The 20711-nt window shown below is 52.7% G+C and overlaps 8 protein-coding genes across 8 annotated transcripts; 4 read left to right on the top strand and 4 right to left on the bottom strand.

Moving 5' to 3' along the window:
* Positions 1-433: 433 nt before the first annotated feature.
* Positions 434-1455, bottom strand: BDZ99DRAFT_463392 (cytochrome c and c1 heme-lyase). The gene is made up of 2 exons (XM_033720074.1): positions 916-1455; positions 434-845 (listed from the first exon to the last, which is right to left on the bottom strand). Exons 1-2 carry the CDS (start codon positions 1419-1421, stop codon positions 572-574), a joined length of 780 nt encoding a protein of 259 aa, XP_033576570.1. The 5' UTR covers positions 1422-1455; the 3' UTR covers positions 434-571.
* Positions 1456-1601: 146 nt separating this feature from the next.
* On the top strand, positions 1602-3276 carry BDZ99DRAFT_417635 (diphosphomevalonate decarboxylase). The gene is made up of 2 exons (XM_033716832.1): positions 1602-1883; positions 1940-3276. Exons 1-2 carry the CDS (start codon positions 1822-1824, stop codon positions 3090-3092), a joined length of 1215 nt encoding a protein of 404 aa, XP_033576569.1. The 5' UTR covers positions 1602-1821; the 3' UTR covers positions 3093-3276.
* A 139-nt stretch (positions 3277-3415) lies between these two features.
* BDZ99DRAFT_417632 (DUF1977-domain-containing protein) lies at positions 3416-5215 on the bottom strand. Its single transcript, XM_033716831.1, has 4 exons — positions 4772-5215; positions 4394-4654; positions 4021-4138; positions 3416-3971 (listed from the first exon to the last, which is right to left on the bottom strand). The coding sequence occupies exons 1-4, from the start codon at positions 5046-5048 to the stop codon at positions 3527-3529; spliced, it is 1101 nt and encodes a 366-aa protein (XP_033576568.1). The 5' UTR covers positions 5049-5215; the 3' UTR covers positions 3416-3526.
* A 94-nt stretch (positions 5216-5309) lies between these two features.
* BDZ99DRAFT_509118 (uncharacterized protein) lies at positions 5310-6072 on the top strand. The gene is made up of 3 exons (XM_033724379.1): positions 5310-5402; positions 5466-5665; positions 5768-6072. Exons 1-3 carry the CDS (start codon positions 5336-5338, stop codon positions 5897-5899), a joined length of 399 nt encoding a protein of 132 aa, XP_033576567.1. The 5' UTR covers positions 5310-5335; the 3' UTR covers positions 5900-6072.
* Positions 6073-6254: 182 nt separating this feature from the next.
* On the bottom strand, positions 6255-9666 carry BDZ99DRAFT_388781 (ubiquitin conjugation factor E4; the record flags this gene model as incomplete). Its single annotated transcript, XM_033715597.1, has 5 exons — positions 6255-7173; positions 7224-7888; positions 7938-8672; positions 8720-9586; positions 9637-9666. 5 exons carry the CDS (start codon positions 9664-9666, stop codon positions 6255-6257), a joined length of 3216 nt encoding a protein of 1071 aa, XP_033576566.1.
* Positions 9667-11538: 1872 nt separating this feature from the next.
* BDZ99DRAFT_388701 (GTP-binding protein rhoA) lies at positions 11539-12465 on the top strand (the record flags this gene model as incomplete). The annotated part of the gene is made up of 5 exons (XM_033715590.1): positions 11539-11609; positions 11690-11717; positions 11847-12044; positions 12107-12241; positions 12298-12465. The coding sequence occupies 5 exons, from the start codon at positions 11539-11541 to the stop codon at positions 12463-12465; spliced, it is 600 nt and encodes a 199-aa protein (XP_033576565.1).
* Positions 12466-15031: 2566 nt separating this feature from the next.
* Positions 15032-16472, bottom strand: BDZ99DRAFT_443986 (ornithine carbamoyltransferase). The gene is made up of 3 exons (XM_033717873.1): positions 16026-16472; positions 15270-15951; positions 15032-15218 (listed from the first exon to the last, which is right to left on the bottom strand). The coding sequence occupies exons 1-3, from the start codon at positions 16377-16379 to the stop codon at positions 15175-15177; spliced, it is 1080 nt and encodes a 359-aa protein (XP_033576564.1). The 5' UTR covers positions 16380-16472; the 3' UTR covers positions 15032-15174.
* Positions 16473-17276: 804 nt separating this feature from the next.
* Positions 17277-19830, top strand: BDZ99DRAFT_388718 (uncharacterized protein; the record flags this gene model as incomplete). The annotated part of the gene is made up of 5 exons (XM_033715591.1): positions 17277-17778; positions 17849-18802; positions 18866-19189; positions 19237-19427; positions 19492-19830. 5 exons carry the CDS (start codon positions 17277-17279, stop codon positions 19828-19830), a joined length of 2310 nt encoding a protein of 769 aa, XP_033576563.1.
* Positions 19831-20711: the final 881 nt, after the last annotated feature.

Raw genomic sequence — 20711 nt, 5'->3', positions numbered from 1 at the left:
TTAAGGGTGCGCCAGGTGCTTCATCTGCGTTTCAGGCGTTTTGTGGCGCAGGACGACAAGATTGTTTCCTGTCGAGGAGGTGTTTGCGTCGAGCTTGATTTGAACCCTCTTTGGGGTTACGAGATTCATGACACGCTAAATTAGACCGTCGAAGTGGGGTTGATTTGGGTGTGGTGAGATGTATGAAGTGGAGCCAGTCCGTGCGATTTGGACATGATTCCGGCATACTATTGGCGTGGCCTGTACATCAGCTCTGGGAAACGAGGCCGAGAGACTGATAGACTGGAGTCAGCCCGTGCGCTTTTAACTCTGTTTTGGTGGGCGAAGTTCGTAATACTATGAATCGGATCGTTGGAAATGGGCTGGAAAGCGATAGCGAAACTGACAATTATTGAAAAAGTTATGACTACGCGGAGGGCACGCTGCGTTTATACGCATGAGTAGATTTTGATACAATGACCTACACTGACATACAAGTACTAATACATCCCCCCCAAAATGCCCCATCTACCCAAAAACACCAATCTAATGCACACTCTCTCGTCTATTGGCTTGTGTAAACTCAGTCTCGTTATAACCCAACCGTATTCAGCGCCCTCATCTTCCACCCCTCGAAGCTATTCAACTTCGGCCTCACGTCCAAGTAGAAATTTAATCCCTTACCCTCGTTCTCAACTTTGCCCGCGTAGAAATCAATCACATACTCAACCTTCTTCCCGCACCGGTCTACAACCCAGTCATGCCGATCGAAGGGGGCTTGGTAGCCCATCCACGTATTAATCCGCGCTCTCGGTGTGAGCGCGGAGGAGAGGCCGCTGAAGGACTCAAGTCTCGGACCACCGCATCTAAATATCATCAGCTCTGAACCCCAGAAACTGCTGTAGTTTATACGACGTATGAGAGTAGGGTACTCACGCATCAGCGCCCCGCCCCTTTTCCCAGTTCTTGATTTCACCCCATGCCCTCTCGTTCACGGCATTGTGGATTGGCACTATTGACTTCATGTCCGTGGCTTCGGGATCGAAGTTCTTCCGCTTCATAGCGTTGAAGAACATTTGCTCGGACGGGTATATCCAGTTCCCGCTCCTTTTATCCGCGCCTGTTTCTTGCTCATTATTCGCGGGCTTAGTTGCAGCGTGCTCCGGTAGTGCGCGCGGGATGGTGGAGACCTCGCGGTCGGTGCCCAGGCGCGACCAGATGCGGGAGGCATATGATGATTGTGACTGCGAGGGGGATTGGTCGATTTCGGAAGAGTCGCAGCTCTGGGCTACGAGGGGGGATGGAGATGGTGAGGGCGCTATGGCAGGTGCATGCGGGTGTGGAGCTTGTTGGCCGGCTTTTTTTGCCTGTGCGAGCCAGGCTTCTCGCGTGGTATGGTCGACGGGGCAGGCAGTGGGCGCCGCCTCAGTTTCGTTTGCCATGGTCGTGGTTCAATGGTGTATCGTGAGTCGTGAGGTTCAGATTGAAGTTGAAGTTTTGGACAGGGATGTCGTGATCATTCATTAAGGAATGAGCGCTAGGACGAGTGCGGGAAGGCTCCCGTGCAAGGGTCCTCTCGTTCCTGAGGCGGTGAAAGAGTGAATTGAAACGACCCCCCGCCTCTTCTTCTCTGCCTACTCAGACTTCTCCCCGTGGTTGCCAATTGCTCTCCCGCGCCGTTTCAGGGGAGTCAGTAATTGGCTTGAAACAGTGTCTATCTCCTGCAAGTCGGACTCCGCGTCACCAATTTCCTCGTTCGAGAAATACTATTCTACTACTCGTTCCGCCGTTGATCTTCTCTTTGCTCAATTCTACTTTCTCCAGACAACAGCAACCGCAACAATGGCAGACAACAAAGTATACCGCGCGAGCACCACGGCTCCAGTCAACATTGCCGTGATCAAGTACGCTTCGAACCTCCTCTGCCCCACCACTGCCCCTCGATTCTAACAAACACCAGATACTGGGGCAAACGCGACCCAAAGCTCAACCTCCCCACCAACTCCTCCCTCTCTGTTACCCTCTCCCAATCCGACCTCCGCACCCACACCACCGCCTCCTGCTCCCCCTCCTACCCAACCTCCGACTCCCTCCTCCTCAACGGCTCCCCCCAAGACGTCTCCGGCGCCCGCACCCAAGCCTGCTTCCGCGAACTGCGCACCCTCCGCCAAGCCCTCGAAGCCTCCAAACCCTCCCTTCCTAAACTCTCCACCTACCCGCTCAAAATCGTCTCCGAGAACAACTTCCCCACGGCCGCGGGCCTCGCCAGCTCCGCCGCCGGCTTCGCCGCCCTCGTCCGCGCCATCGCCGACCTCTACGAGCTCCCCGCGACGCCCACCGAGCTGAGCAAGATCGCGCGCCAGGGCAGCGGCTCCGCGTGCCGCAGCCTGTTCGGCGGCTACGTCGGGTGGGACAAAGGCACCGCGGCCGACGGGTCCGACAGCGTCGCGTACGAAGTCGCGCCCGCAGCGCACTGGCCGGCCATGCGCGCCGTCATCCTTGTTGTCTCTGCGGCGAAGAAGGGCGTGTCCAGCACGACGGGCATGCAGACGACCGTCGCCACCTCGTCCTTGTTCCCAGCGCGCGCGAACGAGACGGTCCCCCGCAGGATGAAAGAGATGGAAACGGCGGTGAAGGCGAAGGACTTCGAGACGTTTGCGCGGGTTACGATGAAGGATAGCAACTCGTTCCATGCGACGTGCTTGGATACCGAGCCGCCGATCTTCTATCTGAATGATGTGTCGCGTGCGGCGATCAAGGTTGTGGAGGAGGTGAATAAGGAGGCGGGGAAGACGGTTGCGGCGTATACGTTTGATGCGGGGCCGAATGCGGTGATTTACTACCTGGAGGAGAGTGAGAAGGAGGTTGCGGGCTTGTTCAAGGCGATGCTTGGGGAGAAGGAGGGGTGGGAGGGTGCTAGGGGGAGCAAGGTGGAGGCGAATAAGAGCGCGTTGGAGGTGGTGGAGAAGGAGGCTGGTGTTGCTGTTGCTGGGTTGAAGGAGGGTGTGGCGAGGGTGATATTGACGGGTGTGGGCGAGGGGCCGCTCAAGACGGAGGAGACTCTGATCGACGAGAAGGGGGAGCCTGTGAACACTGTCACGAACGGCTCGTGAGGAGGTGATGGCGCTTTCGGGCTGTTTCAACATGAGCGTTGCTGCATGATACAGGGGACGTTGGCTAGCTGCCGCTTTCTGAGAAAGCTTGTCAGGCATTTGCGAATACCCGTAAATAAGAAAACACTTCAAGGACCTCACGAATCGCATAGAACCAAACGTGCAGATGATTGACACAACGCGTGGTGTCTCTGGTTCTCTCAATTGCATTCACTCCCCCTTCGTCTCCTCGCAGACGCTGCGCAAACCCTTAGAAAACGCCTCCCCTCCCCCCCCCCCCCCCCCCCCCACGCCTCGAATCCCCACTCACAATGAAGGGTCATGAGCCGCTATAATAGAAAACCAACCCACAGAACGTATGTAACCAGAAGTCTCTCGATCTGAATGAGAAGAAAAAATGATGGCTTCCCCACTTTCTCTATCAACAAACCCTATTAATTATGAACGTTGTACCCCAGCTCTCTCAGCCTTCTACAGCTTTTCATGTCGTACTTCCGCGCCTCGGCCAGCTTCGCCTCGTCGGGGAAAAACCACCCTTGCGCGTCCTGCACCATGCGATCCCGCGTGTCCTTTTCCCGATCGCATATTATGTTCAGTTGGTGCACAAACTTGATCTCGGCGGTCTTGTCGAGCTCCCGCCATTTCTTCGTGCTGTAGTCGGAGACCTCCTCGGGGTTTACCCAGTAGGGGACTTTCATGCGGTAGGATGTGCGGGCGTAGGTTTGAGGCGGGGTAGCGGCGTCGAAGCGTACTGAGGGGCCTTGGGGCGGGGTGCCGCCGGAGAAGAGAGAGGAGAGCAGGGGGATGATGAAGAGGACGAGGAGGGGGAGGAGGGCGGAGAGGGCGGAGGAGACGGTGGGAGCGGGTTCGGAGCCGGGGCTGGAGGGGTGTTAGTCATGAGAGATGTGGAGATATGAGGGATACGTACGGTTGTGCAGTCGCGGGACGTCGTCGGGGTCGTCCGCCGCCGAATTGATGGACACGGATGCCGGGGCCGCCGTTGAGGTTGAAGACGAAGCCGGGGCCTGTGTCGAAGAGTCCGCCGCCTGGGAGGTAATGTTAGCAAAAGCCTATATAATTGAATAGTCTCAAATCGAAGGACAATAGTTAAGAAGTTGGTGCTGAAGTCCTAAAATTAATCTGGATTACGGCAGATGTTATGACGGCAGATGTTATGCTCCTTCAAGCAGCAGTACTTGGGGTAGTCGTCTCCTTTCCAGCTTACCAAAAGAATTGGTAGTGTAGCGGGCAGGATATCTCTTCGAAGCAGCGGTGAGATTGGTAATAATGGAGATTCTTACCAAATGGTCCTCCAAAGCCTCCTCCACCACCACCGAAGCCTCCGCCAAAGAATTGCCGGAACATCTCCTCTGGCGATATCTCTTCTTCCCACATTGGCCCCTGCCGGCTTGCACCTCCGCTCTGCGATCGCGAGAAATTGCTAAACGGCGACGCGCCCGCATTCGATGCGCCCGCAAACCGATTATCAGGGTCCCCGCCAAACTTATCGAATTTCGCCTTCTTATCCGGATCGGACAGGACTTGGAAAGCTCTCGAGACCACTGTATCAAACAATCAGCACAACCATCCCAAAACAGCCCTCCCAAATAACTCTTCCACCTCCGCCTTCACCTCTATTTCTCTCGCTAATCACACTCAAGAAAGTCGGCTATACGCACACTTGAACGCCTCATCCGCCCCCTCATACCCATTCTTATCTGGATGCGTGAGCAAGCTCAGCTTCCGATACGCCTTCTTAATCTCCCCCTCTGACACCGTCGTCTTGACCTCCTCCAAGCCTAGGATCTCGTAGAACGCCGTCGGCGAGCACCGCTTTATCCGTATCACTGCCGTCTTCTGCTCAACTGTGAATGCACGTCCGGAGCTGCCGTCATGATGCGCGCGGTGTTTGGCGTCGCCGGAGCCGCTGTCGGCGCCGCTGGCTCTAGCGGACATGGTGGTGGTGGGTGCTGCCCGGCGGGCGCGGTTAGGGGTGGTAGAAGCAGCGGTGTGAGGTTGGTGGGTTGGGGGATTGTAGCGAGCGGTGATTTAAGGGCGGAGGGGCACCGCGGCGGTGATGATATAGAGGTGTTGTTGTCGGGGGTGTGTGTCTGTATGTATCGAGAAGAGTGGACGTTGCGGTTTGGAGAGAGGGAGTCCGTGCGTTATTTGTCCGCTGCCGTCATCGCGAGTTGCTCGTTCACCAACTTCGATTCCCAATTCAAACACTGAATACCGCAGATATGGCAGACAAACCCTCCGAAGAGAAGGTGAAAGCTAGCACGATCCATACTCTACAAGCATGGGGCGGTGAGTTTCCAATCTCTGTGTTCGAGGTGTATATCTATGCGTGAAGCTCATGCATTCACCCAGAAAACCCGCTCCCACCAACCCTCCTAGCGACCCTTATTACCGCACAGCATATGCGCCCGTTCCAAGCGCTGCCAATGATGTTCACGCCTGTCTTGCTCGCGGCGAGCTATGCGAATGTGAGCGGGTATAAGATTGATGCGGCGGGGATTACTGGCGCGTGGAGTGGCTTGTATCTGCTGTTGGCGAGCCGGAGGAAACAGGTACGTCTGGCATATTTTCACTTGTATTGTATTGTGGTTATAAAAGGCAACGTTATTATCATACTAGTAGTCTAAGTCTATGCTAAATACTCGACTTCACAGAGACTCGTGCAAAAGTTTGGGGCTCGGGGAATAGTTCGAGGGGCGACATTAGGTCTTTGCGTTGCCAACGTAGTAGGATGTGGAGTCACATATGGGTTTGGCCGGAGAAGGAAAGAAGAAGAGTCGCGGTGATACCAGAGGAAAATTATGAGCTATATGAGTACGATGGCGGTCTCGGAAGGCCTTGGAGTATCAGTGTATAATATGGAATCTCCTAGAGGGATTGTAACAACTATATTTTCTTCATGCCGGCATGGCGGTCTATCGGTAATCCATCCCTATAGATCGCTGGAGTTACGACCCGGAATTGAACTCATGCTGCACAGTGATCATGCCAATACCTTCTAGGTCTGTCTATATGCGGCCACCATAACCAAACGACCGCTTCAGGTCTCACCGAAGACCACTTAAATATAAATCAGCATCCCAAACGCCCCTGTATGCAGCCATCCTGATAAGAGAGAGGAGCTCCTCTCAGCTCCTTCAATCAGCCCGATGTATCCATCGGCTCTCCCCCATCTACCTTCTCAGAGAGAGCAGACTCCCGGGCAGCCTTCGCCTCGGCTCGCTTCTGAGTCTTCCAGGCATTTATCTGCGCCTTTAGTTCCTCGTTCGGAATTACGTCCTCGATCTTCAATGGAGAACGATTGAAGGGGTCGTTCGGATCACTCAGCAAGTGACTCTGGATAGTGCTGCGGTCGATCGTGACTTTGCTCGTTGGCAATATCACTGGGTCTTCCATCAGCGACGCGAGCAACGGATCTGTATATTCGTCGGGAACCTCGCCAAAATCGAGTTCCTCTTGATCTTCTGCTTCTTTGGTGTTCTGGATGACGGTTGCTAGGTGCTCCCACTCTTTCAGTTGCTCGGCAGATTTCAGTGCGTGTTTTTGCATGATTGAGAGCGCATTGGTGAAGATCTGAGGTCTGTACGACCTTCCATCGCGAGCAACGGCCTTCTGGAAATTCTCCTTCTTTTGGAGATTAAGATAGACGTCCGCAATTTCAGATAGCATGTTCTTGGGATCCCAGCCGTACTCCACGCCATTCTCGACCTTGAGGTTCGAGCTTTTCGGTCCTACCAAGGCATCCAGGTTGTAGTCGAGCATGTCTGCCAGTCGCTGGACTATCTCGGACTTCGTAAAGGAGTCACTGAGCGCCTCGGTAAAAAGCTTCAGCATGGAAACAGTTTCGTTGGTTAACTGCATGTAGCTTTTAGCCTTGCTTTGTGCACTTGCAAGAGCTTCTTCCTTTTCTTGTCGAACAGTCTCTTCCATAGAATCTCGAGCCTTGAGTTCTTTATGGAGATCGTGAATCTGCTTGAAAGCGGTAAACGATTCATCCAGGACAAATGTCACGTCGTTAAGCAGAAGATTGACAAAGCGGACGAAGAAGTCGAGATTGACCCTATCATATATTAGCTGCGATCTTGCTATGCTAGTCTCAGGATAACTGACCTTGCCTCTGTAGCCAAGTTGTCGCGGTAGATCGTGTTCGGCCAGACGCACTTTATGACCTGGAAAATTTCGTAGCGAATATTGAACTTATCAAAGAACTGGGTGTGTGCTCCAGTGCTTTCGCATTCAATGTAGAACTTCATCAAGGCATGCAGTAGATGATCGGTCGCGAAGTCGGAACCATATAGTACATCTCCAAGCACACCTTTGGCCCGTCCGCGCACAGGCCAAACACCATGGAACAGGATGGTAATCAATCCAGACTTCAGATATGGATTTTTTATGTATTCCGAGCTCCGGAGGAATGTGATGCAGACCTTTACTAACTCATCGCACTGAGTTGATGTGATGATGTGGGGTATGTTGCGTGTGATAAATTTGAAGTTATCGACCACATCCTCTAGAAAGTACTCGGGCAAGCACTTGAAGACTTCTGGTTGATTTGCGTTGAGCGGAAGCGATAACGCTTTCTTGGGGAAATTCGAGCCTGGGGATACCATCCGCAGCAGCCACACAATGACATATCGCATGAACTGCATGGATCGAGATTGAGCGAGTTCATCAAAGAGAACTCCTTGTGTTGCCAGAATGGTGCATTGGCCCTTTTCCAAAGCAGTCTTCAATTTCTTCACATGGGCTTCGTACAGTGCAAGCTGTGTTGGATTCTAAAGAGATTCATCAGTCTAGGTCACCTCCTATGGGTTGTGGAAATACCTGTGAAAACTTGTGCCGCTCTAGCTCAAACTTTTCTAGTTGTTTCTCCATCCATTTGACGTCTTTCTGGAGCTGGCCAAGTTTGGTGTTGACGGCCTCGGTCCCGTAATGGTGAGCAGCGACTGTCAGAAAGAAAATTTCTGTAATGAAGTTGTTGGTTCCAGTTGCAACATTACTATAGAATTCATCCGACTCATGCTGATCAGCGTTGATCTTAGTTTCATCTTCGATTAAAACACGAGGTTTTCTTCGAAGATAATCCACGTCAATACGATCGATCTTTGAGAATGTGGCGTCCATGAAAGGTTCGCAGAGGCGGTCTAATATCACTGTGATATTGACCATAAACCCATCAGAAGACACAGTCTTCTGGTCAACCTGTATGGCTCTACGCTTGTGGTTCTCGTTAACGATCAAAGCAAGCCAGTCGAGGATCTTTTCCCGAGACTCTTTTGTCTTGATGAAGCAGTTTGCAATATCGAGCAACTCATCTTGGTGGGCTGCGAGGGTCATGCGCAGCGCGTTTTGTGAATTGGCAACGTAAGCCTTATCTCGTGTTTGGGAGCCGGTGAAATAGTTGAGAGCAACTTCGGCTTGCATCGGAGAGAGTCTGAAGAATGGACCTAACAAGGTGCTGGTTTCGATTGCCTCTGGGGGTAAATCTGGAGGGAGAAACATTGGGGACTCCGTCATCGCCACGAGAAGCGGCTGATAGCGTACGAAGTTACGCATAGCCTACGACCTGTAAGTGACGACCAGCAGTGTCGATGTCTGAGACTTACAAGCATATATGGCTTCGTGTTGTCATTCATGGATAGCTTGGCGAGCTGTTGACTGAGAGCCTCCATTGCTGCAACTAGTGCCTCTTTGACACTCTCGTCCTCGTCGAACCTGGAGACAGCTTCGTTGAGGAAATCGTGGCAGATACCGCGATCATTTTCAGCGTCTACAAGAAGATGCTGTGCTAGAACATTTTCTGAGGGTGGTTCTTGTCCAAACATCTCCTCCGGCATGGTGGCCGCAAAGATGCAATAACTGAAGCATATTCGCCGAGCTTCCTTGAGAACCTTGAATCGAGGGTCCTCTTTGTTACCTCCTCGCATGCCGCGATATAATTTAGAAACCCGCTTCCAGCATCCTAGTAGATAATCAAGGGGCTTTCCGTCTGGTAGACTGGATGCTGCCTCGACTATAGCCTGGTCCAGCACGTCGGTTCTAAGTTGTACCTGCCCACCGTCCTCTTCCTCCAAATCCTTCCTGACGCTATTAACATATAACAAGCGGTGGCCGTGGAGGTCCTTCGTGGTGCTGGGATCCAATGTAAGCCGGAATATGCTGCTCAACGTCCTATCCTCCCATACGCCAGGCTGCGGGGGTGGGTTGGGGCGTGTATCTGACGTTCCATCACCCATTTGTGGTGGAGAAGCCTTCCTCTTGATGTTGATGCGAGGTTTCGAGTCTGGTTTTATGCCGAGTTGGGAGAATGGGTTGCTCGGAGCCGGCGACTGCTCTGGTGGCGGGGCAGCAGCGCTTTCGTCGAGCTTCGGGGTGGAAGGAGTATTTGGGGAGTTCTCTTGCAGAGGAGTAGTACTAGAGCTTCCACTAGCTGCGGGCGGTCCACCGAGCTTCGCCAGGCGCTTCATGCGGATCTAAGTTGTGTTAGTCGCACATCGCTGGTGAGTTTATACGAGTAGCCCACCTTATCCGCGTCGGACATGGAGTCGCCCATGTTGAAGGATGGGGGATAAAGAGAGCGCTACTGTGGTCGGGAGAAGCGCAGAGAGAGGTGAGGATGGCGATAAAAGCGAATGAGGTTGGTGGTTGGCAGGCTGCGAGCTGATGTGGACTTGGGGAGAGGTCGCGATGATGCACAGCAGGAGCAAGGTTAGGCGAGCGGTTGGAAATAAATGGTCCAAATGTTCCCCACCAAATAGTGCGCGGAGACTTGAGCGTTGGGACGGAGGCAGAACATACACTACATGAAGCTGCATAGGCTCGGATGCCTTTGTAATTCTCTTGGAACCTTCGACGGGATTCCGCGGTTTGTTGCCGCCGACGATTTCCACATTGCTATTCAGCGCAGTCATAAGCGGCATCTAGTTTCATCTGATACCGGACCAGGCACTCTGTCCTCTGTCACACTATATCTCGCCATCGAAGGGACATATTGAGATGTTCCAAGTAAATCTTAGAGAAACTATATATTTCACTATCTAGGTTGCACCGTCCAATCAGAACACCTAGCTCGAATGCTGCTTTAATAATGCAACAGCAAGTCCCCGCGATAGGCCCATGAATTCATAGTATACCGTTGGATGTGAACTCTTTTTACAGTATTTGCAGAAAGCACGTGCCCCTCCCTGGAGAAAGCTGCGAAGCACATAGCTTCTAGATCTTGTCCTAGTATTCATCTATTCCTCTCAAACGTGTAATACGTTTCTCGTCTGGCCATGTCCATTTCACTACTGTCGGACTCCAAGTCTACTCATTACTAGCATCTTTGAGGTGGGACGCTCGGATATCTGCACGTGAGCGCCAGGTCATGATAGTGATCCTTCATGATGGGACGCACAGAGGCCTTTATGCACGAATGGAGTCTGGCTGAGCCGTGGCTGATGCCAAGCCAATGGGGTCTGCGAGAAACGTCGAGCCGCCCGGCTGAGTGAGACTTTCGAGTGTGAACGAACATGTGAGACGAGAGTGACGGAGGCTTTGTTGCAGAAAGTACAGCGGTCGGTTGCTCCATGACTGAACCGTCCAATGCGCCACAGTCCATAGATTTGCTATCAATTCGTCTGCCTGAAACACACAAAGACTTGGAGGTCTGCAGAGAGGGCCATCAGAGCTGAACTCTGATCATCTAGCAGCCTGGCTGCATCGGAGCGGCAGTCTGAATGGACCGCAGCAAGATCTTGGGGGCCCTAATTGGCAAGAAAACGCCTCGAACCGCAGGATATCAGGCCAGGCTGCTGCTTGAGTTTTCTGACCCCAAATGTCGGGAGGTCTTGCAGCGGAGAGTCGTTGATGCTGCGGCGGATGGAGCGGGTGACGCTTGGCGCTAGTGTTGCTGTGAAGGAGAGAGCAGGCAGCTCACAGGAGCTCCAGGAGGTCACAGGAGGCTGACGGTGAATACTGGTAAGCAGGAGACTCGCATATCAAATCGAGGAGCCGGTGGAGAGACGCATCGAGCGGAAAGCGGTGCGCACCGGGTGGCAGAGGCTTTATCAGTTGCGTGGAGGCCAGCCTTGGAAGCTTGTTCGACCAGCATAAACAGCAGCTCTCCAGTTCCCTCTCCGGCGCAGCAGCATCCCCCTTTCAGCATTCTGTTTTCTGCCCGCCCGTAGCATCACTTAGCTACCGTACTTCGTACCAGCCGCCCCGTGCCACGCCTCTCCTTACGCCACTAACCACTCGCTCGCTGTCGCAAAGACAAACACAGCCGCAAGGTCAGTGCGTCCCTGCCTGTGCTCAAGGCACTCCTCCACACCAAACGAACCTACTTCAACGACTCCCTTCCCATCACCACCGTCTCTCACCCATCTCCACCGCTCACTCTCGCACTGCTCGCTTCATCCAACTCACGCTCGCAGCACATCTCACCATGACTTCCGAGATCCGACGAAAGCTCGTCATTGTCGGCGACGGCGCCTGCGGCAAGACCTGCCTGCTCATGTAAGTTCACCACCTCCACGGCGCTGGCCGCCGCTGCTTTGCCATCGGGGAGCATTGTACTAACTGCTATCTGCTGCCAGTGTCTTTTCCAAGGGCACCTTCCCCGAGGTCAGTTTCCTCGACACCATCCCCAGCCCGAGCTGCGTCAGCCTCCAGCCTACTAGCCCAGCGTGGCTATCATACCCTTCTTCGCTCGCCCCATCACCCTGACCGACACTGACAATATGGCGTGTATAGGTGTACGTCCCCACTGTTTTCGAGAACTACGTCGCCGATGTCGAGGTCGACGGTAAACACGTAGAGCTGGCTCTCTGGGATACCGCAGGCCAGGAAGACTACGACCGTCTCCGACCGCTATCTTACCCTGACTCCCACGTCATCCTCGTCTGCTTTGCCATCGACTCCCCAGACTCGCTCGACAACGTCCAGGAGAAGGTAACATTCCCCATCTCAGCTCACGTGCTGATTGTGCTTGCTAACAAACAATGCTATCATAGTGGATCTCCGAAGTCCTCCATTTCTGCCACAGCCTCCCCATCATCCTCGTTGGCTGCAAGAAGGATCTACGGTACGACCCGAAGACGATTGAGGAGCTCCACAAGACCTCGCAGAAGCCCGTCACAACTGAGCAGGTTCGTCACCTTATCTCCAGCATCAACCCCGAACTACAATCACTAACACAGATCAGGCTGAGGAAGTCGCCAAGAAGATCCAGGCCATGAAGTACCTCGAGTGCTCGGCCAAGACGAACGAGGGTGTCCGGGAGGTCTTCGAGCACGCCACCCGCGCGGCTCTAATGAACAAGCAGGGCGGGCGTCATGGAAAGAGCAAGAAGCCGAAGTGCGTGGTGTTGTAGGCGGTGTTTGCTTACTTTCCGGCCGCCTTGGGTGGTGCATCACCTCAGCATCCAACCCAGCCATTGCCTGTGGCGGTCAATGCTCGTTTTGCGGTGGTCTCCTGGGTGGGAAGTTCTTTGTGGTACTGATGGGTGACTTTTGGTAGTGGATCGTTGTCTGGTTCTGCGAGTTAGAACTTTCTTTACGGCAACCAACGAGGCGTTCACAAATGTGGGTCGTTTGAACATGGCACATTTTGGGGTAGCTCGTGGCCAAGTCTATTCTCATCCCGAGAGAGAAACGAAATCAGTTCATCAGGACAACAACGGAATGAAGTGGCGGGAAGAGAAAGCACAACTGTCTGGATTCATTTCACGCTCGATACTCCCATTCGGCCTCCTCCACCCCGTCGTCGGAATCCCCATGATCATGAGCAGATAATTCGGCACGGCTAGCTTTTTTCTTCTCCAGCTACTTTCCTATTCTTGTCTTGGGAAATGTTCGAGCATGCAGAACAAAGCAACACTCCCCCTCCCCTCCCACGATCTAGTTTTCCAATTGTTTTCCTTTACCCACTTACACACCCCCCCAAATGCCCCAACCGCTGTCTTTGTTGTTGTTGTTGATTTACTCTTTCATGGCCTTGCGTTATTCTACGTGCGCATTCCTCAAGGTGTAATACTCTTATCTACTATTTGTGTTTTTGTTTTTGCGTGTGTCCTGTCCGTAGGAAAGAAGTCGAATTGAGCGAGTCAAGTATGTCATGTCATGGCTTGTGAAGATCGTTCGGTGAAACTCTGAAAGGGCTGTTGTACGAAATTTGATTTTGGATTGTTGATAGTGTTGCGTGCTTCGTGCTTTGCTTGATGAAGTGGTGATAAGTTCTGATTGTTGCGATGTGTGATGTGTTGTTGATGTGGTGAGGCCGAGCTCGTATTGATCCTAGTCCGGCGAAGGCGCCGGTGTTGCATGTGCTAATAGTGGGTACCTATAGGTGGCACAAGATTCTTTACATTTTAGTGGCTAATGATAATGCGATGAGGGCTGCAGAGATGAGTCCGTGGGGCCTGGTGGTCATCCTTGGGTGTAGGCATGCCCAGGTGGGTTAAAGGTAGCGTCTACCCACTAATACTGGTTACATGCGTGTACTCTAAGCTGTAAAAGCTTCGCAATTACTTCTACTCGCATGTGGGCGAATCTTCGTTTACTCACTTGACTTCAGCTTAGTCACGCATATACCATACTCAACGATAGTCCACGTGCATATCCAATATCATTGTATGGAGTATAGACGGATGTCCTAATAAAAGAAGGGTTGCAATCCTTCGTCGCCAACTAGACTCCCGTAGATTTATCATACCCCCAGTAGCCCCAGTAGCCCCAGCACCGTTTCCACAAAGGCCTTACAGGTCCCAAAGCTCTTGAGCGCCTTATGCGAGGGTACTATTTCGTACGCCAGCTTCACGCGCTCACCGAACCCCAACTTGCGTGTCTAGTTCGCCACCAAGAACTGGCAGCAATCCCGTAGCAAAACGCCCGCAGCCACGAGAAGCATAATTACCCACGCGACGGTGCTCACACGCTCTCTTCTACGGTGCATCTCTGCCTTCCTGATGTCTAGTATAGCATCGAATACCTGGCTCACACGAACGCCGTCGGAGTGGCCGGCGGTCACGATCCTGCTCGTGCTGGCAACCATGCCATTTTCAGGGTCGCCAAGGACGTAGATTTTCGATACGGGGGGGACTATGGCGTATGCGTCGCGCCATGAGCCAGTGGTTTGGTCGATGGGGAGCTTTCTCGGTTTCAGAGAGAAGGGCGTAAGGAGGGTGAGTTGCGGTGTTTGGTGCGCAGCTAGGGACCAGCAATGTGATCCTTTTCCCTTTTGCGGCAAGAAGTACGAAACGAGCCATGTCGGTGGGGTTCTCCGTAGGAGCGGATGAACGTGCTCGTGGCGGTAGAAGCATGTTTTACATAGGTCGACCGCGAATGGGGGGAACAGCTGGGTAGCGAGCTGGATAGCGGGTCGGGGAGACAGGATACTGAGTGGGATAACTAGTAGGACTAGTGGGTATGAGCTGGGGTCAAAACACTCTTCTGGTGCAATGCTGCGAACTGTAAGCTGGGTCTGGGTCTCTAGTCGCGGTAGCCACCGTGTCCACACGGCGTGCTGGATGATGGGGGAGGTGTTGATGGTTTCGGCCCAGAACTTGCTGACGCGCCTGTAGCATAGGAGGTAGGGCGCTCCGGCTTGTGAGATGATGTTTTCGAGGAGGTCGGGACAGTGCAGAACGCGGTATGTGGATGATTCTATGTCGGCGCAGAGGGAAGAGTCAAGTCCCTTGGATTCGGAGACGTATAGATAGAGCAGGAGGCCAAGTGCACAACAAAACGAAGATCAAGAGTGCTCGGTCCGTGGCGGTTAGCGGTTGAGTTTTGAGACAAGAGAAAACAATGTGCGGCGCAGAAATAGACGCAGCTCCACTGGGTTGGAAATGGGCCTGGTTAATATTTTGGGTCGACCGTGGTACGCCGCGAGCTGGAAAAAGAAGTTCGAGTTGCTCACCCCCACATGAAAAGTCAAAAGTGAAAGTTCAATGCCACTAAAATTAGTAGATAAAGATAAAATGGCTATGTGCAAGAATCCGAATAACTTTTGCGCTCTCCTGGGGTTGAAAACATTCGCAAACTCCAGAACTCCAAAGCTAAGGACGCATTAACAAAGCTTCTCACACAATCTTACCCTTATTGACAACGAAAGACTCCAATGCCGCTGGTAGCAGTCAGTCTTCGATTCTCAAAACTGTCGTTGGAGGTAACTTACAGATCATAGTCCATAGCCTGTTCTCGCCCTCCCTGAACACCACTGACCTAGGCCCATAAAAGACCTCATCGTTGACCTCCTCCTGATGCCTAGGGAGACAGTGCATGAACTGCCAGTCCTCTTTCGCCCCAGCCCTCTGCGCTAACTCGTTTGTGACCTGGTATCCCGCAAACGCCCTCAGGCGCTCCTTAGCCTCAGCCTCTTGTCCCATAGAGATCCACGTATCAGTCACAATGATATCTGCATCACGGATAGCCTCTTCCGGCACTGTTGTCTCCGTAAGCGTGCCAGGTCGTGGTGCAGTAGCAGCCTGCGATTGTATGATTTCCTTCATGTGCTTCGGGATAGAGTAGGCGGGCGGCGTAGCCACTGCCATGGTTATGCCCAGCTTCATGGCACCGATGCACATGTCGTAGAGCACATTGTTCGAATCGCCGACCCAGGCAATCTTGAGTCCTTCTAGTCCAAGAGTAGGTCCCGAAGTTGCAGTTCGCGTTTCAGTGATAGTGAGCAGGTCTGCGAGGTGCTGGAGGGGGTGGTAGTCATTGCAGAGGGCGTTGATGACGGGGACGGTGGAATGCTTTGCGAGGTCTGCGACTTCGGAGTGGGGACCAACACGGGCGACTATGGCGGACGTCATGCTAGATATAATAAGGGCGGTATCCATGACTGATTCATTGACCTGTGTTCGGGTGTTCAGTTAAAACATGTATGACAAGGAATACCTCAACAGTTAGACGCTCCGGGGCTTCTTACGCCTAATTGAATATCTTCTTTGCCCAAGAACATGGGATGTCCCCCCATAGTAGCCACTGCAGCCTCCGTCGACACCCTCGTCCGAGTACTGCGCTTGTTGAAGGTCATGGCTACAGTCTTTCCCGCCAAAGCCCCCAGCAGGTTGTTCGGTATGGAGCCGGATTTGATAGCTTGTTTGTGTTTGTGGGCATTTCGGACGAGAGAAGTGAGTTCCTGAGGCGTAAGGTCGGCTATCGAGAGGAAATGTCGAGGCGCGAAGGGTGAGGTTGGTGGGCTGGCGGGGGAAGAGCAAGCCCGGACTGGAGCTTTTGTCCAGCTTCGAAGAGCTTTGGGGGCTGGTCGGAGCGGAGGCATTGTGGTATGGGCGTCTTGAGACCAATTCGAGCTCTAGTAGCTACAATTGAGGGTGTCGTGGTCCTTTTGGGGAGAAGGGTCAGTCGCGTTCTGGCCGGGAGCTGTAAAATTTAGGGCGCATGCGTCACATCAGAATCTGGAGAAGGCAAGGTGATTGGATCGCCAACTGCACGGCCTTGATTGGCTATCGCGCCCGCATCGTCAGGCCAAGGGGCCTTCATGGTGGAGTTGCATGTGCAGTCCGCATCACATGGAGAGCGAATCACCAGGGCGATTAGGGAGGCGTGTGGGCAGAAACACTGCAGGGTCGATTCTGCATGGCGCTGCATCGGCCGCAGCCGTCTGAAACAACAATGAGCTGGCGCGACGGCAGCACGGCCTCGTTCCTGGGAGTGGCTGAGGTCTTGGCTTGGCTTGGCTTGGCTGCTCTGTCCTTGTCGTCACCAAGCCGCCCGGCCTTCTGGCATCTTGCCCTATCCTGCACGCAACCACTCCACCTATACCCACGACACGTTCTTACCACGTTCTTCTAGACAGATGATGTTGTAACTCTTTCCACGAAGCACATCTCCGATCATCATGGCCGAAGCTTCAAACGATGCGTGGAGTGCCATGCCCACGCCCTCATCACGACCAGCCTCCCAACAGTCGAAGAAATCCTCACCATCCTCACCATCACAACCTTCTAGCAGGTCTACGGAGGAAACACCACTATTGGCACGAAACGAGAGTGATGATGATGAAGATACCCCGCCCCACGACCACCCGACCGGCGCAGCAACAGCCCTCTTGCGATCACTGACCGGCCGGTCTGGCTCCAAACCATCCGCCAAGGGCAAGCGAAGATGGCCCAGTATCGTCGCTCTATTTTTATTATGCTTGGTCGTCATTATCATCATGCTGGTCGGCTTCTTCGCCCCCGCAGCGGTCGAGGAGTATGCCACGCAGGCCGTGGACTTCAAGCCCACCAAGCTCTCCCTGGACTCATTGACGAAGACTGGAGTCAGAGTACAAGTTGAGGGCGACTTTAAGTTGGACGCTTCCAAAGTTAAGAAGAAGTCGACCCGGGATATCGGGAAGTTTGGGACATGGATCGCGAAAGAGGTTGAAAGCGGACCATCCGACGTCGAGGTGTACCTTCCAGAGTACGGAAATATCCTAGTCGGGACTGCGAGGATACCCGGGATCAAGGTCAACATTCGAAATGGACATACCACTCATGTCTCTTTCTTCGCGAACTTGGTACCTGGTTCTTTTGATGGAATCCGCAATATCGCCAATGACTGGATGGAGGGTCGTCTGGGCCAACTGCGAGTAAAAGGCAAGGCTAGAGTGCCCTTGAAGTCTGGCATCTTCCATTTGGGTGACCAGATCATTGAAGAATCGATGCTCTTTGAAGGTAGGTTATTTTCACATCGTGGGTTTTGGCCACTGATACATCAGTGATACTAATAGTCCCTCTTCCACAGGAAACGACGTTCCTTCGCTTCCTCGGTACGATATCAACAAACTCAATCTCCGAGAAGCCAATAATGGATCCAAAGGGATGGGGGCAGATGTCTCCGTCACGGTGAAAAACGATTATCTTGTCGACTTTATCGTGCCGCCTGTTTCGGTGGATGTTATGGTCGATAACTGCATGCCAACGGATTCATATATCAAGGTCGGCGAGGCAGAGACTACTCCACTGCACGTCGAACCGAAAACAGATCTCGAAGTCAATGTTACTGGCAGTGTCGACTCACTGCCCGATGCCCTCACCTCCGCATGCCCGAACTCACTCAAGTCACCTCTAGATACCTTTTTAGGCAAATATATCCACGGAGAGGATGCCACAATTTATATCAACTGTTGCAAATTCCCGGACCCCAAGACGCCTCAGTGGACCCGAGACCTTCTCAAAGATATCACCGTTCCACTTCCATTTGCAGGAAAGAGCATGGGCCATCTGATCAAGAACTTCTCTCTCGAAGATGTCAAATTCAGCCTCCCTGAGCTTTTTGCTGACCCTGGTACTCCGGAGTCACAGCCACAAATTTCCGCTACCATCAAAGTGTTGGTGGGACTCCCAGAAGAGATGAACTTCCCACTCAATGTTAGCCGCGTTCGAGCGATCGCGGACGTGTTCTACAAGAAGAGGAAGCTAGGCATATTGCATCTGGACAAATGGCAGAAGGCTAGCTCCTCAAGGATTGATGGCCATGACGATGAGGGAGCCTCATTACTAGTCGAATCGGCCGTAAAAAAGGCCCCATTGGAAATCACCGACGACGATTTGTTCAGCGAGGTCGTGTCAGCTCTCATCTTCGGAGGAGAAGCAATCTACCTGACAGTCAAGGCCGACGTAGATATAGAAATGGACACCCCAATGGGCAAGTTTGCGGTGCGGCAGATTCCAGCGGAGGGAACGGTACCTGTCAAACGTTCGTAACCCGACCTCGAATTTGCAACGACCGCTGCATTGCTAATTCATCGTTTCGGCGTAGCAATTGGAAAGGATGGAGACTCAATCGGCTCCTTGTCTCCCAAAATTGGAAATTTGAAAATTCTTGACACGGGTGCCACGTCCCTCACGCTGCAAGCTGAAGTGAACTTTACCAATCCCACCAACTACTCTGCGACAGTGCCGTACTTCAACATCAATATCCTTGTGAATGATACTATACTTGGATCGGCGACTGCCACTAACGTCTTGGTCGTTCCTGGCAACAACACCAACGTCACTATCACGGCAGTATATGATCCATTTGGTAATAGCGGGGAGAAAGGCAAGACTGTCGGCAGAGAGTTACTATCTCAGTACATCTCAGGTAACTCACTCTACCCATCACACTCTTCGCAATACTTACAAAACTAGGCTACAACACTACCCTGACACTGAAAACTCACAACGGTACTATCCCCGCGCAACCCGCTCTTGGCTTCGCACTCTCAGCTTTCGGCATCAACCTCCCAACCCCCTCCCTTAGCAGCCCTAAGAAACCTTCCGACGGCGACGACCCCGATGAGCCCGAAAACGACGGCCCCCACTTCATCAAAGACGCCACTGTACGTATCATCAACCCCGTCCCCCAACCCTTCATCGCCAATCATGAGTCCTAACATCCCGCAGATGCACCTCATCTCCAGCACCGCCATCTTTACCCTAGCATCTCCTCTCTCTACCACTACCCTCTATATCACCCACCTCAACGCCACCTCCTTTTACGAGGGCGACCCCGCTGGAAAGATCCTCTACGATCTCCCCTTCGCTGTCCCACCGGGGCTATCGGAGTCTCCCCGTTTGCCTGTAGACTGGAGCATTGGCGGTGTGGGCTACGACGCCATCCGCAAAGCGCTGGGTGGGCAGCTGAAGCTTAGCGCATTCGCAGAGGTGGGCGTCCGTGTTGGCTTGTGGAATCAGAGGATTTGGTATCAGGGGAAGGGAATTGGGGCGAATGTGAGGCTTTAGGGATGACGACACTTTGGGAGATATGTACTTGAAACTTGTATGTGGTCGATTCGGTCTTGGGTTGGACTTGGTAATTTAGGCTTGTAGGCGTCTGGGATTGGATTCGATTGGTTTGGTTGGGATTGGTTTGGCTTAGGCTGGCTAGGTTCACGTCGTGATTTAGGTACATACATATGCGGCATCAAAACGGCGACAATCGTACATATTTTTACGACGCCTGTTCCTGCAAGGTCTGACATCCATCGCAGTCTGTCCGGTTCAACCAGTCATCACACTTACTAATAAGAACATATTCTGCAGTGGAATGATAGCGGAGTATCTCTCGTCCCCTTCATGCTTCTTGAAAGTGTCCGAAACCCGTGGTTTGATCTACAAGCCACGTCAATAATGCGCCAAAGTCGAATCCAAATCGCACGGACTGGCTCCCGTTACCACATCTCGCTACCTCAGAATCAAACTTTTTACCGTGGTCTAATCTAGAGCTCACTCCAATAAAATGCCGAAATCAAGTTCAAATCACACGGACTAGCTCCACTTCATATATCTCACTACACCCAAATCAACTCTACGTCGATGGCCCAATTCAGGATCTTCGGCAATTGATACTTCCAAATAGTCTGATTCGCAAACTACACCAATAATATGCCCAAATCAGGTCTAAATCACACGGACTGGCTCCCGTTCACACATCTCGCGACCTCAAAATCATGCCTTTTGCAGGGGCCTAATCTGGGGTCTTCGTCAATAACATACCAAAACTGAGTTCAAATCGCACGGACTGGCTCCTGCTTATACATCTCGCCAGTGCCAACTTTACTTTCTTTCTAGGACCTGATTTGAAGTGTTCGGAACATACTTAGAATCAGGCGCGAATAGGATGC

This window comes from Mytilinidion resinicola, assembly GCF_010093595.1.
Source record: "Mytilinidion resinicola strain CBS 304.34 unplaced genomic scaffold BDZ99scaffold_10, whole genome shotgun sequence".
NCBI classification, from domain to species: domain Eukaryota; kingdom Fungi; phylum Ascomycota; class Dothideomycetes; order Mytilinidiales; family Mytilinidiaceae; genus Mytilinidion; species Mytilinidion resinicola.
Note: the sequence above shows the minus strand (reverse complement) of the source record. Positions and strands in the feature narration are given on the sequence as shown.